The 25,905-nt window shown below is 39.6% G+C and overlaps 1 protein-coding gene, 1 non-coding gene and 1 pseudogene across 4 annotated transcripts in view; 1 reads left to right on the top strand and 2 right to left on the bottom strand.

The window, feature by feature from the left end:
- Window positions 1-739: 739 nt before the first annotated feature.
- Window positions 740-831, top strand: LOC129085162 (uncharacterized; annotated as a pseudogene).
- A 4,329-nt stretch (window positions 832-5,160) lies between these two features.
- CBX5 (chromobox 5) overlaps window positions 5,161-25,905 on the bottom strand; it is a 37,798-nt gene continuing 17,053 nt past the window's right edge. For 2 of the 3 annotated variants that reach the window (XM_054591004.1, XM_054591003.1), the window contains exons 2-5: window positions 25,060-25,238; window positions 20,239-20,425; window positions 16,059-16,159; window positions 5,161-13,308 (exon numbers count right to left, since the gene is read on the bottom strand). In XM_054591004.1, coding sequence (XP_054446979.1) covers window positions 13,158-13,308; window positions 16,059-16,159; window positions 20,239-20,425; window positions 25,060-25,196 — 576 coding nt within the window. In that variant the 5' untranslated portion in view covers window positions 25,197-25,238 and the 3' untranslated portion in view covers window positions 5,161-13,157. The remainder of the gene's footprint in view (window positions 13,309-16,058; window positions 16,160-20,238; window positions 20,426-25,059; window positions 25,239-25,905) is intronic. The other variant, XR_008530629.1, reaches the window with a different exon arrangement.
- On the bottom strand, window positions 25,315-25,448 carry LOC129085136 (small Cajal body-specific RNA 11). The gene has a single exon (XR_008530643.1). It is a non-coding gene; the product is annotated as a small Cajal body-specific RNA 11 (non-coding RNA).

Raw genomic sequence — 25,905 nt, 5'->3', positions numbered from 1 at the left:
GATTGAGAGAAGAAAATATCAAGATTCCAGGCCCTCCACCCCCCACACCATAGTGAAAACTGAAGTCATTCAGGATGCAGAAGGGCCTCCTGAAGTAATCAGAAATATTTTTTAGATTCTCAGGGCAGTCATCCAGTCCACTATGATGAAGACTATTCTAACTCAAAACACATGAGGGTAAGTGCTAACTTGATTCATTGCCCAGAGCTCTTCAGAAGTGAAGTTCCAGCCTCCAGTCTCAGGGTGAAGGAGACATTCTGCCTGAAGGCAGAGGATGCAGCCTCAGAGGGCCTTGCAAGCCCCTCTGTGAGCTTCCACATTCCATTCCTGGCATCTGTGTTTTGGCACCTGCATGCATCAGTACACACATGTGCACATGCACACACACCCTGCACCTTTCCTTCCTCATTTCATTCCAGTCTCCCAGTTTTTCACAGAGACAACTTTGTGCCTCCATCTCCAACCTTCATCCCCAACCCCTTACCCAGCTCCTTAAAGCAAAACAGAAACTCTCCTCTCTGCTTTGAGTAAAAGAAGCCTGGGGGAGGGAAGTTAAGGGCAGGTGTGAGAGAGTCAATCACCATTCCTAACCTCCCTCTATAGGCAGGTTGAGAGAGGAAATCAGGGAAATGGTTGCTACCTGCCCATGATCCCTTATGCTGATGAACGGAGCCACAGGAAAACCCCAAAGAGATAAGTTGTTATTCCATGCTGAGAGGCAGCAAGAAATTCAGACAGAGTACTCACTTTGGCAGCACATATACTAAAATTGGAATAGCATGGACCCAGTGCAAGGATGACATGCAAATTCGAGAAGTGTGCCATAATTTTTATGAAAAAATTCTCAACATCACTAGCCATCAGAGACATGCAAATTAAAACCACAATGAGATATCACCTCGCAACTACCATAATAATGTCTATCGTTAATAAGTCAATAGACAAGTGCTGGCAATGATGTGGAGAAAGGGGAACCCTTGTGCACTGTTGATGGGAATGCAGAGTGGGGCAGCCACTGTGGAAAACAGTATGGAATTTCCTCAAAAAGTTAAAAATGGAACTTTCTTTTGACCCAGTGATTCCACTGCTAGGGATATATTCTAAGAATCCTGAAACATCAATTCAAAAGACTTATGAACCCCTATGTTTATAGCAGCACTAGTTACAATAGCCAAGATCTGGAAGTAGACTAAGTGCCCATCAGTAGATGAGTGGATTAAAAAAACTGTGGTATATTTACACAATGGGATACTATGCAACAGAAAAAAGGATGGAATTCCTACTTTTTGCAACAGCATGGATGGAACTGGAGACTACCATACTCAGTGAAATAAGCCAGTTGGTAAAAGAGAAATACCATATGATCTCATTTATAAGTGGAATCTAACGAACAAAATTAACTAGTGAGCAAAATAGAGCCAGAGGCATAGAATCAGGGCTAACAGCTGCAAGAGTGGAGAAGGGAGGTGGGGACTGATTGAAAGAAGGTGAAGGGATTACTCAAAGAACATATAAGAAGGACCCACAGACATGGCCAATGATATGGGGATTGACTATGGAAGTGGGGAGTGGGCTGAGAGGGACAAAGGAGGGAAAACTGGGACAACCGTAACAGCATAAACAACTAAAAAAAAAGGCTTTAGAGATGGTGGTGGTTATGGGTGCACAATGATGTGAATGTACTTAATGCCAATGAACCGTACACTTAAAAATGGTTAGAATAGTCAACTTTACCACAACAAAAAATAAAAATCAAGAATAATAAAAAAGAAATTCAGACAGAAAATAAGGATATTATTGGTATAGCTAGACACTAAAGAACAGTGATTTCCAGTCTTGTTACAACACCCCAAATGACTTCAGTCAGTTCAAGGACAGTTATAAAATTCTGAAGTTTTCTTAAAATTTTTAACAGAAAAATACCACACAGAGAACTCACTTTGTTTTTGTGGAGATGGCAAGGAATCTCTCTCACATACAAAATCACAAAGAACCCAGTAAAGATAGAACCGGGTTTTCAAAGTTAAGAATGCCTGTTGTAGATATCACTGCTGAGAGAATCAGGAAACCTAAGGATGGAGAGATGCTCCAATCTCCAGGGAAAGAAAGAACGGAAATATTCCCATTCCCCACAACTCCACAGGAGAAGAAGAAAAACAACCTAAACTTTTCTTTCCCTCTCAACCCCTTTTCTCAAGCCCTCTTATAAGGTGTCTACTCCTCAAGCATGGAAATAAAAAACAGGGAGGGAGGGAAAGGCAAAAAGAAACTTAGAAGGTGATTAATTAAAAGGGAAAACCAGTCACTGAGAAAGGACAATGAACGATAGAAAAAGGCAGAGTCAAGCAAAAAGAAGGGCAGAGAAAACATGGAAAGAGGGCACATCCTCTGTGTCCTGGTCTAGAAGCCGGAGAGATGTGCCTGCACACTGGAAGAGTGGGTAGCCCCAGCCCTACTCTCTCCAGGTAACATTGTAGCAGCTCGATTCCCTCTACCTCCCAGCTCCATGCAGACATGACTGGAATGGTGAGGCAGGAACTAGAGAAAGGGGTATGTGACGGAGAACAAAGGAGCACAAGCAGGCCCAGGTCTCTGGGAGCTGGGCTCCCTGGCTCCTGCCAGGAATCGCTGAAACATAGAGCAACAAAGACTCAGTGTGGGGTGGGGGAGTAAGGGGGACCAGGCAGCACAGGGAGATGGTATCAGAAATAGTGTGAAGAAACGGTCCATCCCCTTCTTACATGGCACAGGCGAGGGCTTTGATTCACCTGCCCTCCTCCCTGGGCTGCAGATCTCACTTGCCCCCACCCCCACCTCTGCTGCAGATGTAGCAGAATTTCATAAGCTGCAGTGGCTGCGGCCAATATCTCAGCTCCCCACCAGCTTCCTCAGAAGATAGCAGCAACAGGAAGGGGGAGAAAAAGGAAAGGGTGCAATAATAACCCCAAACCTCATATCAGCAGCCCCTCAATTTATCAGCAAACTCAATTCTCAGCATCTCTTTCTCTCTCCCTGGCTCAGAACCAAATGATCATATAAGGCTTTACTGAGAAGAGGCATGAAGCTTTTGAGCCAGCATTGCCTCTTCCCATCTGGGAGGGAGCATCATAATATACACAGAAAGAGATGCACCTGTTTTCAGGGGTGGCATGGGGTAGAAAGATCTCATAAAGAGTCCCAGATTGTAGCAAAAAAGATAATCATTTAATGGGGTTGAAATTAAATGTCCAAATTGAGGCTGCTTGTGGAATTTCAAGGGGGAGAAGAGAACATGGGAGGGAGAAACCAGAAATGGGAAGAAAAAATAAAAACACACACTGTATAGCAGACAAAGGAGAGAAACCATTGTTAAAAAATACAGATGCACAAATAAAGACAGAAGCTGAGAGGAGGGAGCCAGCACCTGGAGAGCAAGATGTTACAGATGCAGAGGGGTGGGGGAAGCAGGAAAGCAGACAGGGAGGAGGAAACAAAGGCAAAGGAACCAAGGGACTGAGGACCAGACACTTCCCCCTCCTGTGCCTGCAGTTTGTCCATGACTTTAAGTAGGTGAGTTCACGAGGTTTCTCATTCTCATTGTCGCTCATGTCTTTCCTTCACCTCTGATGGAGTAACAGAGCCCCAGTGTCTGTGTGGCTCGCTCACACACCAGTTGACTCCAGCTTTTGCCTTGTCTGCCCCTCCTCCCTTCATACTCAAGCTTTGCGTAGCGGCTTGGCAGTCCACAGGCTGTAATGGGTTCCCCTCTTCACATGCTTATGTGCAGCAGCCAACACTAGGTTCTCACCCCTCAGCTCACACTTCCTCCCAAAGGCGGAGGTTGCCTGGGGGGCTCCTTGCTCTAACAGGGTGATTCCAAGCTGTGTGCTCAGTGATCCAGCTAAGCACAGGCTCCCACACAGAGATCCTCCATTTTCCCCCAGCTGTCAGTGCTGCATTGATTTCACTGGCTTTTGCAGCCCTTTAGTGGAGACAAAGGGAGAGGCAGAACTGCCTGGCTCTAGGCTTCTCCAGAGCACCGGGTGGCAAGATTCCTAGGAGAAGAGTTATGAGCGATGATGAGCTCATCTGAATGAGTGCCATGCAGGCAGACCCCCTGACATAATGGAGGGAAACAAAAACCAAGACACAGTTGTTTAGGAGTGGGAGTACGGGTGTCAAAACCCTGGAGTCGTCGGATGTGCCCCAGTCAGAGACAAAGTGGCGTTGTGAGAGAACTATAAAGCGATCTACAGGGAAGGGGGCAAGCAGTCCCAGGCTTCAGAGTTGGGAAATAAATAATGTCCAGAAGAGTCTGGCTCTGTAGTGGACCAAAATACTCTCCTGTCCTATGTTTATGGGGTCATGGACCATTAAACCAGCCAATCTACAGATGTCTTCATAAGACTTTATGAGATTAGACTGAAGAGACCCTGTAACTCAGCAATAAGAAGGGAATATGAGAAGAGAGAATTAGGTAAGAGATAATGGAAACAAGAGGGCTCAGCCTTCAGAGGAGTCACATCTGAGTGGGGGATGTCTGGGTTCTGGGATCCCTACCTTCCTCACTTGTCTTCTGTGAGAGTTTCTGCCCATCCCATTAGTCAGAACTACAATACGTCAGGCCTATATTACCCAGTAAATTCTCAATTATTTACATACTCCTTTTCCTGTCCTAATCCAACTTGCCCACTTCCCCCCCCCCCTCCCATGTGGTTCTCAGAAAAGTTTCCTTGGTATTAATGAAGCAAATCAGAAAGTTTTATTTATAAACTCGCACATATTGGAATTTTCAAACCTGATTTAGACTTTGAATATGGTTTTCCACAAAATCTAATAACCAGGAATTGCCTCTTTTAGGGGTTCCTGAAAGGTAGTATTTAATTCTCTGAGCCATTGGTAGCAGAGACAAGGAACCAGGAAGGCATACGCCTCATCTGGTTCAGGGAAGAGTAAGGAACAGGATATACATTCTCATTCCCTCAAGCTTGCGCCACCCTGTGGCTATTTGCATAAAGTCAGAGACCAACAACCCTTAGAAAAAAAGCCGTTCTCCAAAAGACTGCTGGCCGACGTTCCAGGACCCAAATTAAGAGGTGTAAAACCCAAATCTTCAAACCACCACTCAGGATCCATATTTGAAAAGCAACCATTTATTAGAACCAATACAAGAGTATGAAAAGAGGGAAAAGAGGAGGGTGGAAGAGGGGGAGAGAATGAGGTGTGCATTAAATGTCAGTTGTAGAAACACATAAATTGCTTACTTTGGAACATTTACATTTAAAAGGCGAGTATGTGTATTATATGTGTGCATGTGTGTATGTATATACACATATGTATATACATACACATATAATCACATCCTAAAAAATTGAAAAGTCAAAAGCAGATGTCTGGCTGAAATAAAACCAAGACATAACAAAGACTCCCCCACAAACCAGAAAGTCCATAAAGAATTCAATTTCCCATTTTTCCACTCAGAAATCTGGCTACAAAGTGTGATTTGTTTTGCTACTGAGGATGGTACAGGTGCTGAGAGAAACCCAGGCTCTTGAGTCTCTCAGATTCCATCTTGTGGGGAGGCCGTGGGTCGCAGGCAAGTCAACTCCTGGCTAGCTGGCAGGATGCCAGGCAGTGATCTCTCCATCCTCCGGAACTCCACCGAACCGCCTGGGGTCGCCAGTGCTGAGTGAACAGAGTCCACGAAACACGGAGAACGAGAATGTGACTGCAGCAGGGGGCCAGGACCTTGTGCTTTCTCATGGGTTACACATTTAGGGCCAAGGAGAGGGAAAGGAGAAAGAACCCTATTGGGAAGAGGAGCTGGGTGAGCCCCTAAACTGAGATGGAGCATAAGGCTCTTGAGCCTGCACCTGGGCAAACAGAAAGTGTCCAGTTTTCTCAAACTGGAGGAAAAGTCAGGTTCACTGTGGACACTGGGAGTTGACAGAGGCTGAATGCAGTGAATTGGATGGAGCTTTAAAGAGATCAATGTCCAATTCTGAGCATTAAACATATCTCTAGAAGAAAATATTTTCCAATGTGGCTTTTTTGGTGGGCGCTGGAAGTGGTTGTTTATTGAATCAGCTGGTTCCTGTGTGGAGATGGAAGCTGGGGTATAGATACCATAAAGGGCATCAATGCCCCAGCTGTCTGGGGGTCGGTTTGGGGAGTGTTAAGCAACAATATAAATCAAACCCACTCACTGCCTATGCTTTGCTTGAGACAGCCCAAGTGTGTTCCAAGCCCATGGGGCATGGGACCTTAATTCCCAATCTGCAGAGGGAAACAAGAGCATCCCTGACTCATCATTCCCTAATCCAATGCTCTTGGGTCTGAAACAGCCACTCTTTGTGGATGTGAAATGTAGAAAATACTAAGTGCCTTCCCCCAAAACATCCTAACTCTGGACTATTAAGATTCCAACATTCACAAAAACACTGTCAACATCTGAACTAGCAGCTTTGATGAGGGGTGGAGGGCAGAAAACTTTCTCAAGTCACTAAGTAGTTCCAAATTTGGGACAGCTCAGTGAGGACTAAATCTTGTATCAGGCCTAGATTTCAGCTCAAAGTATCCTCCATCAAGGACCCTAAAGTATTCTATCAACTTTGATTTACAATGCCTCACAACACCCCTGTGAGGTAGGTCAGTATTATTACCCCCATTTGACAGATGGGGAACCGAGGCATTGAAAGGAGTGACTTGCCCACGGTCAGCCATCATGAATCCATTGGGAAGGTTGGCACATAGTCAGCATCCACTCAATTCTGTTCCACAACTTTTTAGAATGCACTTCGGAGCAAAAGGAAGCCAGTAAGAACACCTCCCTCTGCAAACTAGATAAACTCAATCAACCCACAAGTATTAACAGACGGTTATTATTTATGTAGCATGAGAAACCTTGCATAAACAAACTTGCTTCTGAAAAAATTGATGTCTTGAAAATAAAATTACATTTTAAACATTAAGGTGAAGAACTAAGTCACAGATTTCCCAAAGTTCTGTACTGAGTAACCCAAATTCCTAAAATCCAAAATGAAGCAAGACCATGCTCAAGTAGGAAGATTGCCAGTAGTGGTCTTGGTAGTGCTCTGAGCTGCAAGGTTGGTAGGGGAAAGGCTAGCAATAACGGTGAGAGCAGCGACATCCTCTACAGACTAACTAGGAGCAAAGGAATCTCAGCACCAACACTCTCTGCAGCTACTGGTCCCACCCCAAAATTCCTAGAAGACAGCATCTTACCAACCTTTCTGGACTCGGCTCAACTTCAGGAGTTGCAGCATCTTCATAAGCAGCTCAAGATGAAGGATATAAATGGTGACTCCCCCCACCCCTTTTCACTTCAGAGAAAGGGGATAAAGTATTCTAACTAGTCATTAAGACCCTTGTAATATTCCTTCCTCCTGAGGCATAACCCTTTAACAAAAGAGGCAAAATGAGAAACACTTTTTCTCCCTCATTTTGATTTACAGTGGATTCTGGTAGAAATCATGACCCTTATCCTAAAACTAGTGAGGAGACTGGGGAGAATGGGGACTAAATCCAGTCTGTCCTGGTTTAGAATCAAATACTAAAGCCGTACCCCTTTGCAGTAGCCAGAGTGGCAGGGCTCCACATATATCAAAAGCTCAAAGAATGATTTATCAACACGCACAGTATATGTTCACCAGGAATACTCTACTTCCTGGAAGGACCAACCATTCCAAGACCTACATATAAACCTTTTTTCACTGATTGCTGATCACACGGAACACAAGTCCAAATGATGATAAAGTTCAAGACTGATTAAAGTGGCAATGACAGTCAGGTTCAGTCTGTGTTTGGAACTCCTCAAAGTGTGACAAACTGGCCACTGGAGCCTGGATCAACTGTAAGGGTCACACCTGCCAATGCCAGGGGACATCACACCCACAAAACATACAGAATGATAAGATAAAAAGTTCATTGCATTCAATTTGACCTAATTTCTTGATAATAGTTTCCTATTAGATTTTCTGATTAATACTGATGGCTCTTACCTAGGCTGTGATAATTAGGTTTTGATCTATTGTGACATTAATGATCACAATCAGTTGACTTTGAAATTGTCTTAATTAATGGCTCTTCTCTTGTAGCCTGCTTCCAGTGCAGTTCTGTCCCCTCCCCCACCACCTTGTTTTAACTCCTTCCTTTACTGATCTCAGAGACAAATAGCATTTGGAGAATCACTTTCTTCCCATAAAACAGTATTTTAAACTAAAAACAATTCTCTGACAGAGGAACAATGTGACAGGTGAAATGAGGATTTTGATGAAAAAGCAAGAGAACATGCTGTCAATGAACAGGAAAAAAAAAAAATCCACCTTAGAAAACAGCCAAAGTCAAGCATGTTAAAGAGGCAATGGCGAGTTGAAGTAACTCTAGAAAGTCAAGATGAGGTAGTTTAAAATTCAAGAAATCCAGAGCAAGCAAAAAGAAACTAGTATTGTTTTTATGAAGCTATCCGAAGAACCTTCATGCTTGAATTTTCCAGAAGTTATTCTAATTCTTGGGAATTTTGACGTCCAACAGTAGTCAACTCTCAATTATCCTGGCAGAGTAAAGTATCTTTTTCTTGTGGTCAAAACTAAAAAATTTCTTTAGGTCAGGATGTTTCTGGGTGAGGCTAGACTACCCCCTAAACTGATGAAATCTAAAACTCCAGGGTATATTCCTGGGAGGGTTCCCACATAATTGAGTCAAGTCTCTGCTTAGAAACCACCATCTTAGTGTTGAATAAATCTACACTGCCCAGAATAGATGCCCAGGTGTTAACAGATGTGCCTCAAGCCTTCTTTTTTTTAGCAAATCTCTTGTCATTTCAAAATATGTCTGTTTTAGGCTTAGAGCCAGCCTAATGTTAATTCCTCCAAAAGGGAAGAGAAAATGAAAAAAGTGTGAGCAACTCTGATAAAATGTCCATGAGGAGTAAATGTTATAGAAGGTACAATAATGTAACACATAACTGGATCTGCAACACAGTTAATACTATTAACAAGCAAGGATTAAATACACCATTAAATACTTTGGCAAAGAGCCTAAAACAGGTACAGAAATCTTGGGGTTTCCATACCCACGCACCTATCCTCTCTCAGTAATAGCAGCATCTCTAACTAACCATCAGTTATTTTTATTTTCTGGAATAAAGCAAGCCCTTGTTGTGGTCAATCTATAGCCAATTAATTTTGTTCATTCAAGGTCACAGGTCTTTTCCACAAATGAACGAAGTGTTACCCTTCTACTTTAGAGCCACAAACTGTATCAACAGATATCTTTGCCCCCAAATCAGAAATGTATATCCATTTTAGGTATTTATTACACTGAATTATTAACAGTTTACCCTACACCAGTATGAAAGTTCTTTGAAGTTGGGGACTGCATCTTTTTGAACTCTGTATCCCCTAGGCCAAAAAATGTTGAATGAATGTTGATATACACTAATGTGTCTGGATATGGATGGCTCAATACAAATCTGCCACTATCATATGGGGGGGTACTCGATTCTTAACATAAGTTTTTGGATGCAAGACTGGTAAAGTCTCTATTTTTGAATACGTAACTTTTACAATTAGTGATAAAGCCCATATAAAACTGGAATACACTGGGTCCAGACCTTTCTTGCTACAGGTATGCTTGCCTGGTGGTCTGATTACAAAGGTACAGACCTCAAACCTCTACTTTTTACTCTAAAAATCTAAACCAAAATCATGGAGTCATGGATGCAAAATGAAATGTTTCCTTTAACCTAATCTGTAACAATTTCTACATTTTGAATCTAATGACATAACCCTTCCTGGGGTTCTCATGTCATTGCCTAGTATTATTTTAGGCCCCTGAATTCAAACCGTAAGGGTAAAGACAATCACTCCTCCACCCAAACACAGATCCCTCTGTACTTTGTGAACTGGCCTTAACATAGATCCAACAAAATCCCAAGATGAAAATCCCAAGCTTGTTCCCCAAGGCCCTACGATCTGGCCTGGATATAAAGTAGATGCACAGCACAATGGCTAGAGAACAGGAATAAAAAGTTAATAACTGCCCAAGCTATGAGAACAGGACCAACCTTTCATGAAGAACAAAAAATAATACACTGATACAACTATAGGGGACAGCCAAGGACCATGAAAACTTGAGTGTTAGTGAAAACCACTGGTCCAAATACTTCCTGGTACAGACAAATACTGACTGCAGGGAAAAAAATGATATATATGGCTCTCTCCAGGTTAAAAATGAGTGTTTCCATCATGGCTGATGTTCCTAAGAGCTATGATACCTTCATATTAATGTGAGGGTATCAGTCCAGTCCCAGGCTCAGAAACGCAGCTGCAAAGACCTTAATAGACTGCCGGACAAAGCTACATTCTGTGAAAGGGGAGATCCTTGAATGCTGATCGCTAAAGAAATTTATTAAAAAGATGGTTTGAAAGGATTCAACACAGGAAAAACATACTGAGCACGTAAGACCCAGATGTTAAAAATGCTTAGCCCACAGCTAATTCTTCTGAGAGGAGAAAACCCCATGAAAACAAGTTTCTGTTTGAGGATGCAATTCTCCAAGGGCCAGGACAGCTTCTCAGCATTAACAAAAGTTGGAGGCATAGGGTGGCATCTGGTTTCCTTTCTGCTGAGGGCTGAAATCATATTGGCCTGTGGCTCCCTACATTCCTATAGAAGCACCTGTGGACATGCAAGGAGAGGGAGAAAACAAAAGTTGTTTAGGCGGCACTCAATACAAGACCTTGATTCAATAAACTGTGGACAGGAAAAGATGAATAAACAGTAAGGTATTAAAGGGGGTGATGAACAGATAATACTGCAGTTATTTTGTTAAAAGAAAATCAGATTTTGATGAATACCTTAAATATTATCTATAACTCCTGGTAACCATGTGTCTCGGGTTTCTCAGAATCACTCCAAGTACAAAATCATCGTTCTGTCCACATGCTAGATTTTGGTTTTAAAAGTATGGTCATTGTAGTTTACATGCCTGCTGCTCCTAAGAGACACATATTAGCTAGATGGATAAGCTGTCATATCCTCTACCTGTAAATTGAGATCCAGATAACCTCCTCAGAGGCTCTAGTCTAACTTTTGTCCAATCCTTGTCTACCCTAATTAATATCTCTGAATACCTGTATGACAAATCTATTTCCTGACCACCCTTTCTTTTAGATGCCCATCAGATTAGTAGTAACAACTGTCAATTACCTAACACTTGATCTAGGACTTTAATTTCTTCAGAGAGTAAAAGAAAATGGAGATATGGGTTATGAGTTCTTACCTAATCACATTACCATTCAGAAGGACTTTCCTGGACAACTTAAACCAAAATCTTCATTGTTCCAGTCTGTCGTGTCACTGCATCAACAGCTGTCTCTTCAACTAGGCAGTATAATTTTTGACATAATTTATACAAGCATAGAGAATTCAATCAGCAGCTGAGCAGGGAAGCAATGTTAACAAATGCTATGAATGGGTATATTATTTGCATATTATTCAGCTCATCTGTGGATTAGAGCAATCTATTCACTCCCCTCATTACTCTGAATAATCTAGAAGTGGTTGAGTGCTCCTGGTCAACTCTGTTTTAAAAATCAAAGCAACAACAAAATGACCTTGATGGCTGGTGAACTGTAGAGTTAAGGCTATTCCAAGCATTTATTATTATTTCCTCAGCTTTGGGCTAGGACAAGGGTGCTCAAAACCCTGCTATTTCCCTACTTTAGTCTTGATTCTCTAGCCCCCCACCCCCAACAGGAAAGAAGAGTAAAGAGAAGTAGGGCATTTCTTAGGAGACAAAGACAGGTTATGATCAGAAAAATAAACTCTCAATATAATGGCAGAACAGGAGGAAGCTAAAAGGGAAGTATTTTGCTGAGCAGGGAGAGAAGGTTATGTCAACATGCTAACGCCAGGGGCTGTTACTCTCTGACATGATAGTCTTCCATGGAAATGCATTTTTAAAAAGAAGATACAGGTAAGAGTTTTAGGGTGGAAAAAGGAAGAACACTAATACTTTGGGGACTCTTGGCAAATCCAGGAGTCAACCAAGAAGACATTTATGACTATAAATGCTATGAATATTTAAAATTGATAATGTGGCCAATGACCCCCCTCCAAGAATTCCCCATTAAAATAATGGCATGGAGGGGAAACTTGGGTCCACTGAGAAGTGAAAAGTCGGGTTTGAAGCCTCTTTGGTTAACAGGAATGCTTTGGGAGGCCACAGAGGTTGGCAGGGTTGGAGGGTGCCTAGCACCTTGGCACAAGCAAGCACCAGGCAGTCACTCGCACCTACATAAATATAGTCCAAATGTGAGGGATGGAAGTAAATAATACATATATACCATATGTGACAATGAAGACAATTGTATCCTATCCCATCATCCTCATGTACTAACAGCTAAAAAACTCCACAGTTATTAATCTTGCCATTTTATGACAGACTACACCACCTTGCAGAAGCAGAAGCAGGTATTGCTAAGAAACAAAGCCAAAAGTCCTGGGGCTTTTTAGAGTGCCTTGACAAATCTGAATGTAAAATTTAAACTCCTCCAAAGGATGGAGCTATTCTGGGAGGCTGGGTGAGGATGAACTACAGAGGGTGGCCCAAAAGACCACAGCAGGAACCCTGTATTCCTGGATAGAGCTGAATGAAGTTGGGAAAGCCCCAACAGGTAGGCAGTTGCTATTGGCTTTTTAGAAAGGTGGGCAACATCTTTTCCATCCCAACATCTCAAACAAAGGCTAGCTAGTTATCAACATGTTTTAAGAACCAAAATTCATCATCATTGTAACAAAATCCCCCCAATCTAAAAAGTGACCAACCCTGAAAAGATCAAGACTCTAAGGTGATTAAAAAGTTAAAAATCATCTTGAGGTCACAGGGGAGCAGAAGAGATCAGAGCAAAGGAAAAAAACTGTGGAAATTACACACAGTATGTAAATGCCTGGTCTTCACAGAGACACTGATCATGAATCAGACCATCAGTTATGTTACAAGAGAACCAATACCAACATTTCTCCTGTGGAGCACAGTGATAAGCACATTTTTTATGAATATGTTTAGGATAGAAGGGGTAGGTATAAGGGAGAGGAGGCAAGGAAGTGAATGTACTATGTACAAAGAGAAATGACAGAGACCAGCCCCTCCTTTAGCTCTTTGCTGTTTCTTTCTCTTTGTTTTCCGCATCCTCAGGATATGCATGCCACGTCAGTCTCTCTTCATAAAATGCTATCACAATCTGTGGACATTTTACATTAGCTTCTTTTGCAAGGACCAGATCTGCTTCATCTGTGTCTTTCCTGGAGAAAAAGAATAGGAAGGAGACTTAAAAGGAGAGGAAGTAAGAGTGAAAGTTTGTCCAAATATAGGTCTCTGTCATTATTTAGATTTAGCTTACTTGATTTCCTCTTCATTCTGATTTCAAGCGAGAAGAACCCTACCAGTCCTTTATTTTTCTTTTTAAAATTTTTTTATTGAGTTATTGGGGTCCAGTTCAATATTTTCGAAGAAAAATTAGGTAAACGAATTACGATAGTTCCCTGCTCATCTGTGATTTTGCTTTTTTAGCAGTTTGTTACCCAAAGGCCAACTGTAGTCTACAAATAGTAAATGGAAAATTCCATAAATAAGTAATTCCTAAGTTTTAAACTGTATTCTGTTCAGAGCAGCACGATGAAATTTCATGCTCTTCCACCCGGATGTAAATCATCCCTTTGCCCAATGTGTCCATGCTCTACATAAAGATATCATGAGAGAAGAGAGAGAGAGATCACATAACTTTGATTACAGTATATTGTTCTATTTTATCATTAGTTATTGTTGTTAATCTCTTACTTTGTGCCTAATTTACAAACTAAAATTTATCACAGGTATGTATGTATAGGAAAAAAACATAATACATATAGAGTTCCGTACTGTCAGCAGTTTTCAGGCATCCACTGGTGGGGTGGCAGGTGGGGGGGGTGAAGGGATTTGAATATATCCACCATGGATAAGGGGGGACAACTGTATTAATGAATATCATTTAACTACTACATCAGACAGAAACAGAAATCTTCACAGCTAGAATTTAGTTGGAAAACATAGCAGGCTTAATCAAAAGGCTGAAAATTAAATTATATAAATTCTGCTCCCATAATTTTAATTTGTACGTGTGAGCATGTGAGTGAACACACAATCAAACCTACATTCACCCCTACTGCTTATGAATAAATTGATCAAGCCAGTTTCTGAATCATCTAAGTGAAAGCATCCTAATCCTCCTCTCATCTTGTGGCCTTTTAAACATTCTTTATCCTTTTGGTCAGAACTGTGGATTGCAACAAGAAGAAAACAGAAATTTAAGTCAGAAACTGTATTCATAAAAGAGAGAGTAGGAAAAAATATATAAACTAGTACTAAAATGAAATGTGGGAATTAGCTGCAAATTTTAATTATCCAAGTTACAAAGGCTCTACTACAATGTATAACAAAAATTCCAGCAAGTTCCTTAACCAGGATTCCAAATCAAGAAAAATAATTTAATAAGAGTTCCACTGAAAAGGAAAAGGAGAATAATGGCCTCATAGGACCCCTGTACAAGCCCTTGCATGACCAATCTCTTAAGCATTAATCCCTAAGGATAACATCTATACCTTAGTTGTGTTTCAGCTCCAGGCCCAGAAAAGCAGCAAAACCAGACAACGGATGCCATGACTGACATCAGGACCAGCTGCATTCACTAATGACCCCCTGCCCTGGTGCCAACCATTCAGTTGAGACCACGGCCCATACCTGGAAATCCTATAATAAATACTATAGTATAATATATACTATATTGAGAGCATCCTCTGGGACCGCCCCTAAAATCCCCACCCTTAAAAGCCCTTAGGATGGAGAACTTAGCCAACTCTCCCTCACACCTTTTCCCCACCACCCCAAAGCACAGTTACCTTAACCTTTCCCTCTCCTAAACTCCAAGGGCCCTATTTTTGCCCCCCTGGGCACATTTCTTCTGCCGCTAACTTCTTTTACCTCTGGAACTTTCCAAATAAACTTTCTCTTACAGCTGGGGGAAAAAAATTCCACTGAGTTGTGAGCAAAGACAACTACCTCCTTGCTAGAGAACTGAGATGTTTAATTCATAGAGATTAAGTATTATGAGTGAGAAGAGAAGGGAGAAAAGCCACAGTTTAGAGAAGATACTCAAATTTGGAATGTGGTGGAAAGAGCTAGTTAATCATAAGTAACTATAAATCATAAGTAACACATATATAATCTTAAGACTATAAATCATAAGTAACACATACAGACATGGGAAAAGCAGTCAACACAGATTCTTCAAAAATAAGCTTCTGGATAATTTACTAGCAAAATTTTGATCAAATAAAATGTTAAACCTTCTGATTATACAACATTTAATGTGATTAGCTTCCTTAGTGGCACCATAGCATGAACCCTCTATTTAGAAACCAAACGTAAATCATTAAGCTTAAAACATGTGAATACCGGAGGCAGTGGGGGCCAGACCATAAATCACCCTGTCTTTTAAAACCAAATTGAGGGGAAGTAACTACACACTTTCCTCTAAGAGCCATTCTCTCTACCGGATGAAATAACTTGTGCTTTGGTCAGTATTATTCTTAATGCTTTTTGTTCAGATTATTTTTCTCTTTTAGACATTATTCAGTGGTTTTGGTCCTCAGTCGATGGGCAGAAAGCCTTACACAACTCCTATTCCATGGCCACCAGCTCACAGTCTGACAGTAAATGATTCAGAACTGTGTAAAAAAAATGGTTAGGTCATGTTTATATGTTTCCTACCTCAAATCTACCTTTTTCTGGTATTTGGGCTAATCTAATTTGGCTTAATACCAAAGCTTGAGAATGTCTTGAATTAATTCCAAGCCATAATTCCTATTTAATACCGACAGCTGGTGTCAGTTAAAGATCTTTGACAATCAAAATTCTTGGTTAGGGAATAGTCTTCCCTCCCTATCTTCCATACAAATTCAAGTCACTAGCTAAAAGAACCCTCCACAATTGTAAACTAAAATCCAATCTCTCTCACCATTTCATTAGGAACATTAAATCGCCACAGGAATCTGTCGCCCCAATGATCTTTTCTGGTTCCAGTCCTCTCTCAAAGCCCCGAGCGATATCATTGCTTTGCTATAAATAGAAGATGAAGAAATGTTAAAAACCTCCCTCTCAGCTTGAAAAAGCACAATCTAATTTAATATTACTTGATACCATTTTATAAAAAGACTTTATTTACTTTTAGTGAGAGGAGAAAGGATGGAAAAAGAGGGGAAAAAACAGCAATATGTGAGAGAAAAATCAATCAGTTGCCACTTGGCACATGCCCCCATCAGGTACCAGGCCCACAACCCAAGCATGTGCCCTGACCAGGAATCGAACCAGTGACCTGTCCCTTTGTGGGAAGATGCCCAATCAACTGACTTACACTGGTCAGGACTCACCTGATAACCACTTTTGTCACAATTCATAAAATTCTTAAAACTTAAGAAACACAATACTGGGTCACCCAGTGACAGTGATGCCAAGCAATATTTTTGCAAGAAGATGCAGTTATCCCTCCGGTATTCCGTCAAGATTAAGAGTGGCCCCTAAAACTCTTTAATATCCATTAAAATATTCTGGAGTCATCATCTGAGAACTCCTCTAATCCAATCTCCTTAATAATATAAATTTATTACCCCTAAATCACTTTTGAAATGATAAACAAGTCCACGTTTACCCAAACTAAACCCTTTTCACACTATAAACTTCAAATATACCACACTTCTCAATCTTCATTTTTCAGTCTTTAAGGTTACCTTAACACTGACCAATATTTTTAATACTTCTTTCATATAATCATTTAAGTTTATGAAAAGAACAGAGGTAACAACGATTTAGGGAAGTACCATAAAACAAATTTCTTTCAGAGTTCACATATTGCAATTACCCATGCATTTGTAGATGAAACCCTGGTCTGTGCCTATCTGCTCTGGATGTGGATGAGTCACTGGCATTTGAGAATAGAATCGGACAGTGATTTAAAACAAACAAACTGATCATGCTCTAGGAGAGTATTCAAATTTGGTCAGAATGCAATCATGCAGTCTAGATAAGGAGCACAGGGTCTGATTCAGGTGTGATGGCACGGGTAAGAAGAAAATGGCAAAATTTTATACAAAGCAGGTAATGTTAAAGATTTCATTTATTTATTTTGAGAGAGAGGGACAGGGAAGGAGAAAGGGAGAGAAACATCATTGTACGAGAGAAACATCTCCATTGGCTGTCTCTCAGACCCCCACTCTCAGGGACCTGGCTGGCAATCCAGGAATGTCCCAAGTGGGAAACGAACCAGCGACCTTTTGGTTTACAGGCTGGGCACTCAGTCCACTGAGCCACACCAGCCAGGGCAAAAGCAGGTAACTTTAAAAACCTTACTATGGAAGATAAAGACTGTGCAAATTAACTAATATGTGATGTCTGATTTTCCTAATAAAAATCTCTTTGATCTGATATTCACCTTGCTGCTTCTGAGATAAACAAACATTCAGGGTCCAGGTGGTCCCCAAAGATACCAGACCCCATACTGGGAAGGAAATTCAGGCATGGATCAGGGGAGAGATACTGACTCAAAAACACAGCCCCTTTTGGGGGGTCTTAAGGGAAGGAGGTTCCCAGATGTGCACACAGCTGCTCACAGCTGGAATGCTGGCACATGAACTGAGTTGTAAATCATAGCTGGCGGCTGAAAACAGGTTTGCCACATAGGGAGGGAAAGGAAGAAAAATGTTCAAGTTGCTGAAAAGGAGACGAGGTGAGGAAAATGCTAAAATCATCACACAAGCAGTAATCTTAAATCAGGCATAATGCCGACTAACAAATTTCATCAGTCATCTAAAAAAAAAAAATGCAACCCCCTCCTGTACTTTTAAAACACACAATCACCTATCTTCTTAGCTGCCTAGCTGACAGCCACCAGTACTGTTGAGAATGCTGTCAGAGGCCCCAGATGAACATTACAATGTAAAGGACATGTGGGGGCTGTTTTTCAAGGTCAGCAGCATCAGAACCTGGCCTAGGAACAAAACTCTCTGCATTGGCCAGTGGCTCCAAGCCAGATTGCTCCTTTTTAAAAGGACAGAAACCTTAGGTTGAGAAAGGACACGCTATATGTCATAAATGGCTAGTTAGAAGTCTTATACTGTGTTGTTTTTTGGTCTCTTTACTTAGCTGGAAAAGTAATCAAATGACAAAAGCCAGCCTACAAAGGACTAATAAAAAAAGATGATGTATTATAGAATTGTACACCTGAAAAATATATAATGTTATTAACCAATGTTACCCCAATAAATTTAGAAAAGAAAAAAAACAAGCCAAATCTTACCTCCTTAGAGAGGCATTCTCAATTTTTTATCAGTAGTTTATCATAATGATATACACATCTCACCAGAATAGGGCAGTTTTTAAAATGAGGTAAAAAATAAAATTAATGAGGGAAACAAGGAGATAGACACAAACCCAGAGTCCTTTTTTACTTGCAGTCTCCAATCTTTCACTCTTATATCAATCCTTTTGGAAAACTGGTCTCCCATTTTCTCTTCTATGGAAACCAGGAATCATTTATGTATAAATCTTTATAAAATACTGATGCATAGGTCCAAACCATAGAAATTTGAATTTAACTAGTCTGGGGTGTATTTTGAGCTCCGGAAGTTTTTAAAGCTCCCCGCCAACCCTCACCCCTGTGGTTCTAATGTGCAGCCAAGGCTGAGAACGAATGCTCTAGAAAGATGAATATCCAAGCAGAATGAAGATAAACAGGGGTGCTTATGACAGTTATACTAGAACATTCAGATGCAGAATTATACTTTTATTGTATTAAACTTTCAAGGGTATGATACATCCTTTACCACAAAAGGCTTTAAAACCTTGAAATAAAGGAAATGAGTGGAAGCTGGAGGGGATTGTATGTGTGTATGTATGTGCACAGATGGAAAAGATATAGACCAAAAAGAGGCAATAAGGCCATGGCCAAGTAGCTCAGTTGTTTAGAGCATCGTCCTGATACACCAAGATTGTGGGTTCAATCCCCGGTCAGGGCACATACAAGAATCAACTAATGAACGGATAAATAGGTAGACCACAAATCAATGTCTGTCTCCATCCCTCTCTCTTTCTCTCAAATCAATAAATAGCCCTGACTGGTGTGGCTCAGTGGGTTGGGCATTGTCCTGCAAACCGAAAGGTCGGTTCGATTTCCGATCAGGGCACATGCCTGGGTTTCCGTCCAGGTCCTTGCTTGGGGGCAGGTGAGAAGGCAACATATCAAAGTTTCTCTCATACACTGATGTTTCTCTCTCTCTCTTTTTCCCTCCCTTACCCTAACTCTAAAAATAAATATATTAAATATTTTAAAAAGTAAAAAAAATAAAATCAATAGAAAACATTTTTAAAAAGAGGAAACAACAGTGCTTATGTTAGTTACTTGAGACCTAATGACCAGAAGGACTAAAGCAACCTAGTTAAACTAAAATTTCACACTTTCCAAACTGAACAATAAGATTTAAAAAGATGAAAATTAATTTCTTATGTGAATGAAGTATGTTAAAAAAATCAAAAGACAATATACAGGTCACTGAGCTATACACTTTAAAATGGTTAATTGTATGTTATGTGAATTTATCCTCAATGAAAAAAAGAAAGAATATAAAGGAATGAAAATAAGGGCTGCACTCACTTCAGCAGCACATATACTGAAATTGGATGACAAATTCGTGAAGCATTCCATGTTTTAAAAAAAAAGGAAAGACAAAGGAAAAAGAAAATAAGGGCTATCTTTGGAACAAGACAAAAAAATACAGAAGTGAAGTGGTAAATATTTTAAGCCCTTTTCTATTCTTATAAAATTCAGCAAAGACCATTTCTCTCTAAGATAGCTTAGCCTTCTAAATGGAGAAGACAGAAAGTGGCTGAATGTTTTACAGGGATTTAATTTTGGCACCTTATTACAACTCAGTGTGTATATATTACATTTTTCATTCAGCCAGGAGGGGGCGCTGTAGTTAATTAACATACCTCCATGGAAGTTCTTTTGTTCAACATTTTACCTTGCAGGCCATCCTTAGAACAGAAATAAACAAGGCTTTTTTTGGAGGGGTGGTGGGTTGGGGGTGACAGGAGATGGGGTGGCAAAGGAATAGTATGTGGGGAAAAGAGGAAAGAAAGCTTACCTCTCTCTTTTTTTTAGATTTGATATCATCAGCACTGTTTGAGAAACTGGATTTCCTCTTGTTACTTTCTGATTTTTCCCTGGGTTTGTTATTTTCACCCTCCTTCATCTTCTTATACTTTTTCATAAACTCAGAAATTAGCTCAGGGCAATCCAAATTTTTCTCAGGTTCCCAAGTATTGTGCTCCCTGGGTAAGAAGAACAGAGAAAAGGGAAAAGAATAAGGTGGGGGAAATCCAATGCCTAGTTTAAAGAGGACAAGTACACGAAATTAGGAAAGAAACCCTACACTTAAGGAGATAAAAAATTTGATCCTCTGAACTTTCAAAAATAAATTTTTTAAATATATATTTACAAAAATATTTGCACACAATTATTTATAGCCAAAAGACAAAACAATTCAAATATCCATGAACTGGTGAACAGATAAACAAAATGTGGTATATCCTTACAATGAATTATATACTATTCAACAACAAAAAAGAAACTACTAATTAATACATGCTACACGGAAAAACCTCAAAAACATTATTTATTCTAAGTAAAAGAAACCAAATAGATGTAAAAGACTATATATTGTCTGATTCCTTTTATATGAAATGTCTAGGAAAGACAAATTTAGAATCAGAAAGATCGGTGATTCCCTGATAAGGGGGCTGGGTCTTGGGATTAACTATGTATGGGCTCAAGGAAACATTTTAAAAAATAAAGAAAAATAAAATCAGTAGAAAACATTTTTAAAAAGAGGAAACAACAGTGCTTATGTTAGTTGCTTGAGACCTAATGACCAGAAGGACTAAAGCAACCTAATTAAACCAAAATTTCACACTTTCCAAACTGAACAATAATATTTAAAAAGATGAAAATTAATTTCTTATATGAATGAAGTATGTTAAAAAAAATCAAGACAATATACAGGTATTGTAATGGGGAGGTTATGGAAATATTCTAAAACTAGACTGTGGAAATGGTTGCACAACTCTATAAATTTACTTTAAAAAAAAAAAAAAAGAAAGAAAAACGCCCTGGTTGGGCAGCTCAGTTGGCTGGAGCACTGTCCCATATACCAATAGGTCATGGGTTCGAGCCCCAATGAGGGCTTGTGCAGGAGGCAACTAATCAATGTTTCTCTCTCACATTGATGTTTCTCTCTCAAATCAATAAACATATCCTTGGGTGATGATTAAAAAAAAAAATCACTGAATTGTACACTTTCAATGAATGATTTATACAGATTGTTAACTATTCTTCAATAAAGCTGTTAAAACCTCAAATATGAATTCTTCTTTAAAAGTGGCAAAATAATGTGACTTCATACATATAATCATCTATGCAAATCCTGAGGACACTAATAAATCATACACTCCCTCCCAGTTAAATGTTACTTATATTTTGAAGAAATGTCAACAAATTACTGGAGGATTGGAAATAGCTATTTAGAAAAAAGCAGTAAAGACTTAAATTATTAGAATATAGACAAACCACATGAAGAAGACTCAGATGTGGGAACTGGAGTGCATTAACTCAATGGTCTGGATTCAAGTCTACTGTCATTAGACAGTCAAAAATACATTGTTATATTAATAAATAAAATAAAAAACAAACCACCCCCAAACTAAATAATGGTCTAATTAAACTTGGATCAAGGGAGTCCTATTATGAGGAAAACAAATAGTTGGTATTCAGAGTTGTTCTCTGTATTCCTGGCATGGGTTTTAAAAAAACCAAACCCCCAACTCCATCATAATCTAATGAAATCAAAGCAAGAAATGTACTCACATGAGAAAAACTAAACCAGGCATCTTCTTCACTCCTAGCCAGTGACAAATGTTCTTTTGGTTATATATATTAAGAGCTAGTTTATATTAACATATACCTACAAATATATCAGAGAAGCAATTTCTACAATACCCTCACTGACTTGGGAACATTTTTATTTTATGTACTATCTATTTTAGATATTGTATTGTTTTTATTTTTTAAAGTAAGGTGCCTTTATACAGGAATGGTTTGAACATAAGACATGACTCAAATGAAAAGCAGAATGATGAAAAAAATTGAGATACTTATTTTAGTCTTAACTTTCTGCAAAAGGAGCTTAAGAATGAGACAAAATTTATTTTTAAATCATTTGAGCTAAAACAAGAAAAGCCCCTTGTTCATAGCCCCTTTGCAGTTATCCTCATACAATAACTTTTCCCCAAATCCACAGGACATATAGTTTATTATCCCAGAAGGAATTAAGGTACCAAAATCAAAGGCAAGCAAACACCAAAATCAAAGGCAAGCAAACACTAGATTTCCACATAATGAAAAGCCAGTTTTATAGTGGGATTATCTCTTTTCCAACCATATTGATATTGCTGTTTCTACAGTGTATCAACCAAACTAGAACCTGACCACTGCCTAGCAAACAATAGATACTTAGATAAGACACAATGCTAAAGGGGCAAAATTTATTACAGTTTTCAATGAAATCCTGAGCATTTCTGACAAAGGGCTAATGCTTAATTTGTCTACCCCAAGCTTTGTCTTCCCCTCTTTTATCTTTCTTTAGACATCTGGAGGGCATATTCTGATTGCTGTGTTACCCACCTTTAGTGCTTTGTGTGCTAGAGATGCTAAGCATCCTACAGTGCACAAACCGTGCCTAAAACAGTACTCCAAATAAGAAACTTCGATTCATGTAATGAAATGACCTTAAGTATGTTCTGAAGGCTCCTCACTCATGCCTTGTCCAGAGGTACTGTCAAAACATTGAATTTTTTAGTATATCTAAGTCCTACACTTTAAAGCTGTGATGTTCAATATGGTAGCTACCATCCACATGTGATTATTAAGCATTTGAAATGTGACTAACCTGAATTGAGATGTGCGATAAAAGGTAAAATACATATCAGATTTTGAAGACTTAGTATGAAAAATAATGTAAAATATCTCAATTTTAAAATTATTGTTGAAATACCATTTTGTATACTGTGTTAAATAAAACATATTATTAAAATTAATTTCATTTCTTTTACTGTGGCCACCCCAAAATTTAAAATCACACTTGTGCCCTGGCTGGTGTGGCTCGGTAGATTGAGTGCCAGCCTGTGAACCAAAAGGTCCCTGGTTTGATGCCCCATCAGGGCACAAGCCTGGGTTGCGAGCCAGGTCCCCACGTGGGGGCATGCAAGAGGCAACTGATGAATGTATCTCTTGCACATTGATGTCTCCCTCCCTCGCTTTCTTCCTCCCTTCCCCTCTCTCTAAAGGTAAATAAATAAAATTTTAAAAAAATTAAATTACACTTGTGGCTGCATTGTATTTCTACCGGACAGCACCATTCTAAGGATCCTAATCCATTTTCTGTCAGTTCATTGGTTCTGAGAAATCCATTCTTTGTTATCAGGCATCCTGAGAAAAGAATTAACCAGCAATTGGCCCTGGCTGGTGTGGCTCAGTGGACTAAGCACGGGCTTGCAAACCAAAAGGTTGCAGGTATGATTCCCAGTCGAGGGCACATGCCTGGGTTATGGGCCAGGTCCCTCATTGGGGGCATGCATGAATCAACAAATTGATGTATCTCTCATATATAAATGTTTCTCTCCCTTTCTTTCTCTCTCCCTTCCTCTCTCTCTAAAAAATAAGATCTTTAAAAGAAATTTTAAAAAATAATAAAATTAAATTAAAAAATAAAAAAATGAACCAGCAATTGAGCCAAAATGCCTGATAACACAGCTTCACATATTTCACCTTTCAAGTTACTTCTATACTTCAATGTGTCTCGTTCTATTTACTCCAAAGAAAAGAATAATCTACTTCATTAATTCAACATAAAGCCAGTTATTAACAGGCATTCTAGTCATTGCTCCAGTTATCATTCTTAGAGCTCACTAACTTAAAAAGAGGATTAAAAAAACAAACAGATTGATGGATAAAGGAATAAAATGGATAGGTTATAGTAAAATGTTAATTGTAGAAACTAGGTGGTTATATATCTGAGTGTTCACACAATTTCTTTTGTCCCAGCTATATATTTAAAATTTTTCAAAAATAAGTATGGCCCTTGTCCAGTGATTCAGTAGGTACAATGTCATCCAAAAAGGCTGCAGTTAAATCCCCAGTCAGAGCAGGTACAGGACGCAACTGATCAATGTTTCTCTTTCTCACTCCCCCCCTTCCTTCCTCTAAAATCAGTAAACATATCCTTGGGTGAGGATTTTAAAAAGTACACACACACACACCGGGTTGGAGGTACAAAGAGACAGGACTGTGGCCTCAGATTTAAGTCTCATTAAGTACTTCATCTTAGGACAATTCTAAAATCCAGGGATTGTTTTGAATAGTTATGGGCTTCATCATCATCTTCATCTTTTCAATGCATGTATTTTAGCTTAGTTATATCTAAAAGAATAGTTCACAATAAGTTTCTACTTGCACTGAGCTTCTGTGTCAGGCTCTGCATATCTACACAACATCTGTGAGGCAAGTATGTTGTATCCATATTTTATTGAGAAGAAAAAAAAAAAGATTAAGGAACTTAACCAAGGTCTCAATTCATGTCGTAAGTAGTGGTATAAGAAGCTGGACCCAGGCAATCTGGTTCCTAAGACTATGTTCCTAACCAATTCATTATATTGCCTCTCAGAAGCATTATCATTAGAATACTAGCTCTAAAAAAGGGGAAGACTTTGTTTAGTTTATTGCTGTGTCTTCTTACTTTTAGGAAAGGAGTGCAAGTGGAAAAAGAAAAAGACAAAACGGCAGTGGTTCCTAGGGAAATAAACCAAAGGTGTCTACTTCTGCAGAGTCCTAAGGCCTAAGAGAAGGCACTTACTCAGAAAAGCCTTTCCACTTCAGTAGATATTCCACTTGCCCCTTAACCACACGCCTATCTAGCACCTTCTCCACGACGTACTCCTCCTCATCCTCTGAAGAAGAACTGTCAGCTGTTCGCTTGGTTTTCTTTCCCATGTTGCACGCTGTTCCACCTGAAGGACTAAGGCCACTGGGTTCCTGCAAATGGGAAGGACAAAATGGTCAGAATCCATGTGAGGAGTTAAAACTTTGTCTTCTCTTCTTTTTTTTTCAAATTTTCTTTTCATGCCTTTAAGAGCCAGCCCTATACTCTGGACTGCCCTCCTAAACTGAGACTGCTGTGTATCCTGCAGACTTCTCTGTTACAACTGAGTATAGGGGGAGCAGAGAAAGCACAGGCCAGGACAAGTTTCTCTTTCTGATGAGATGCAAAGGGTATAACACAACTGCTATGTACCATTCTCTCAGGTCTTGAGGTACTCTACATACAATTCCTAACAATTTAACCAAAAAATGGGTCTATTCCCAGTTTCCCAAGCACAACTTGCTTTTCAACTAATAGGACCAAAATCAGATTACACAACTAACTCCTCTAACTTCAGATTCCAAAAGACAAGTAGTATGATATGTTTCTCCTGGCTACTTCTGTAACTTTACAAGCCAGAGGCTGAGAAATGTGGAAAACCTGCAGTTAAAAGAACCATAATTGAAGTAAAATCTTTCCCTCCCAGGTAAATTAGGTTCTTTATAAAAATGAAAAAAGAAAAGCCACCAAAATGTAACTTTCCCCTGCTCTGAGCATCTTGATTGGTTGGTCTCTCAGCAGCACAAAAAAGGCCTGCTCAGGCATCTTTCACATTTTCAG

This window comes from Pteronotus mesoamericanus, unplaced genomic scaffold, assembly GCF_021234165.1.
Source record: "Pteronotus mesoamericanus isolate MK-2021 breed Mesoamerican mustached bat unplaced genomic scaffold, CSHL_Meso_final scaffold_21, whole genome shotgun sequence".
NCBI classification, from domain to species: Eukaryota; Metazoa; Chordata; class Mammalia; order Chiroptera; family Mormoopidae; genus Pteronotus; species Pteronotus mesoamericanus.
The sequence above is the reverse complement of the archived record's forward strand: the minus strand, read 5'-3'. Positions and strand labels throughout refer to the sequence as shown.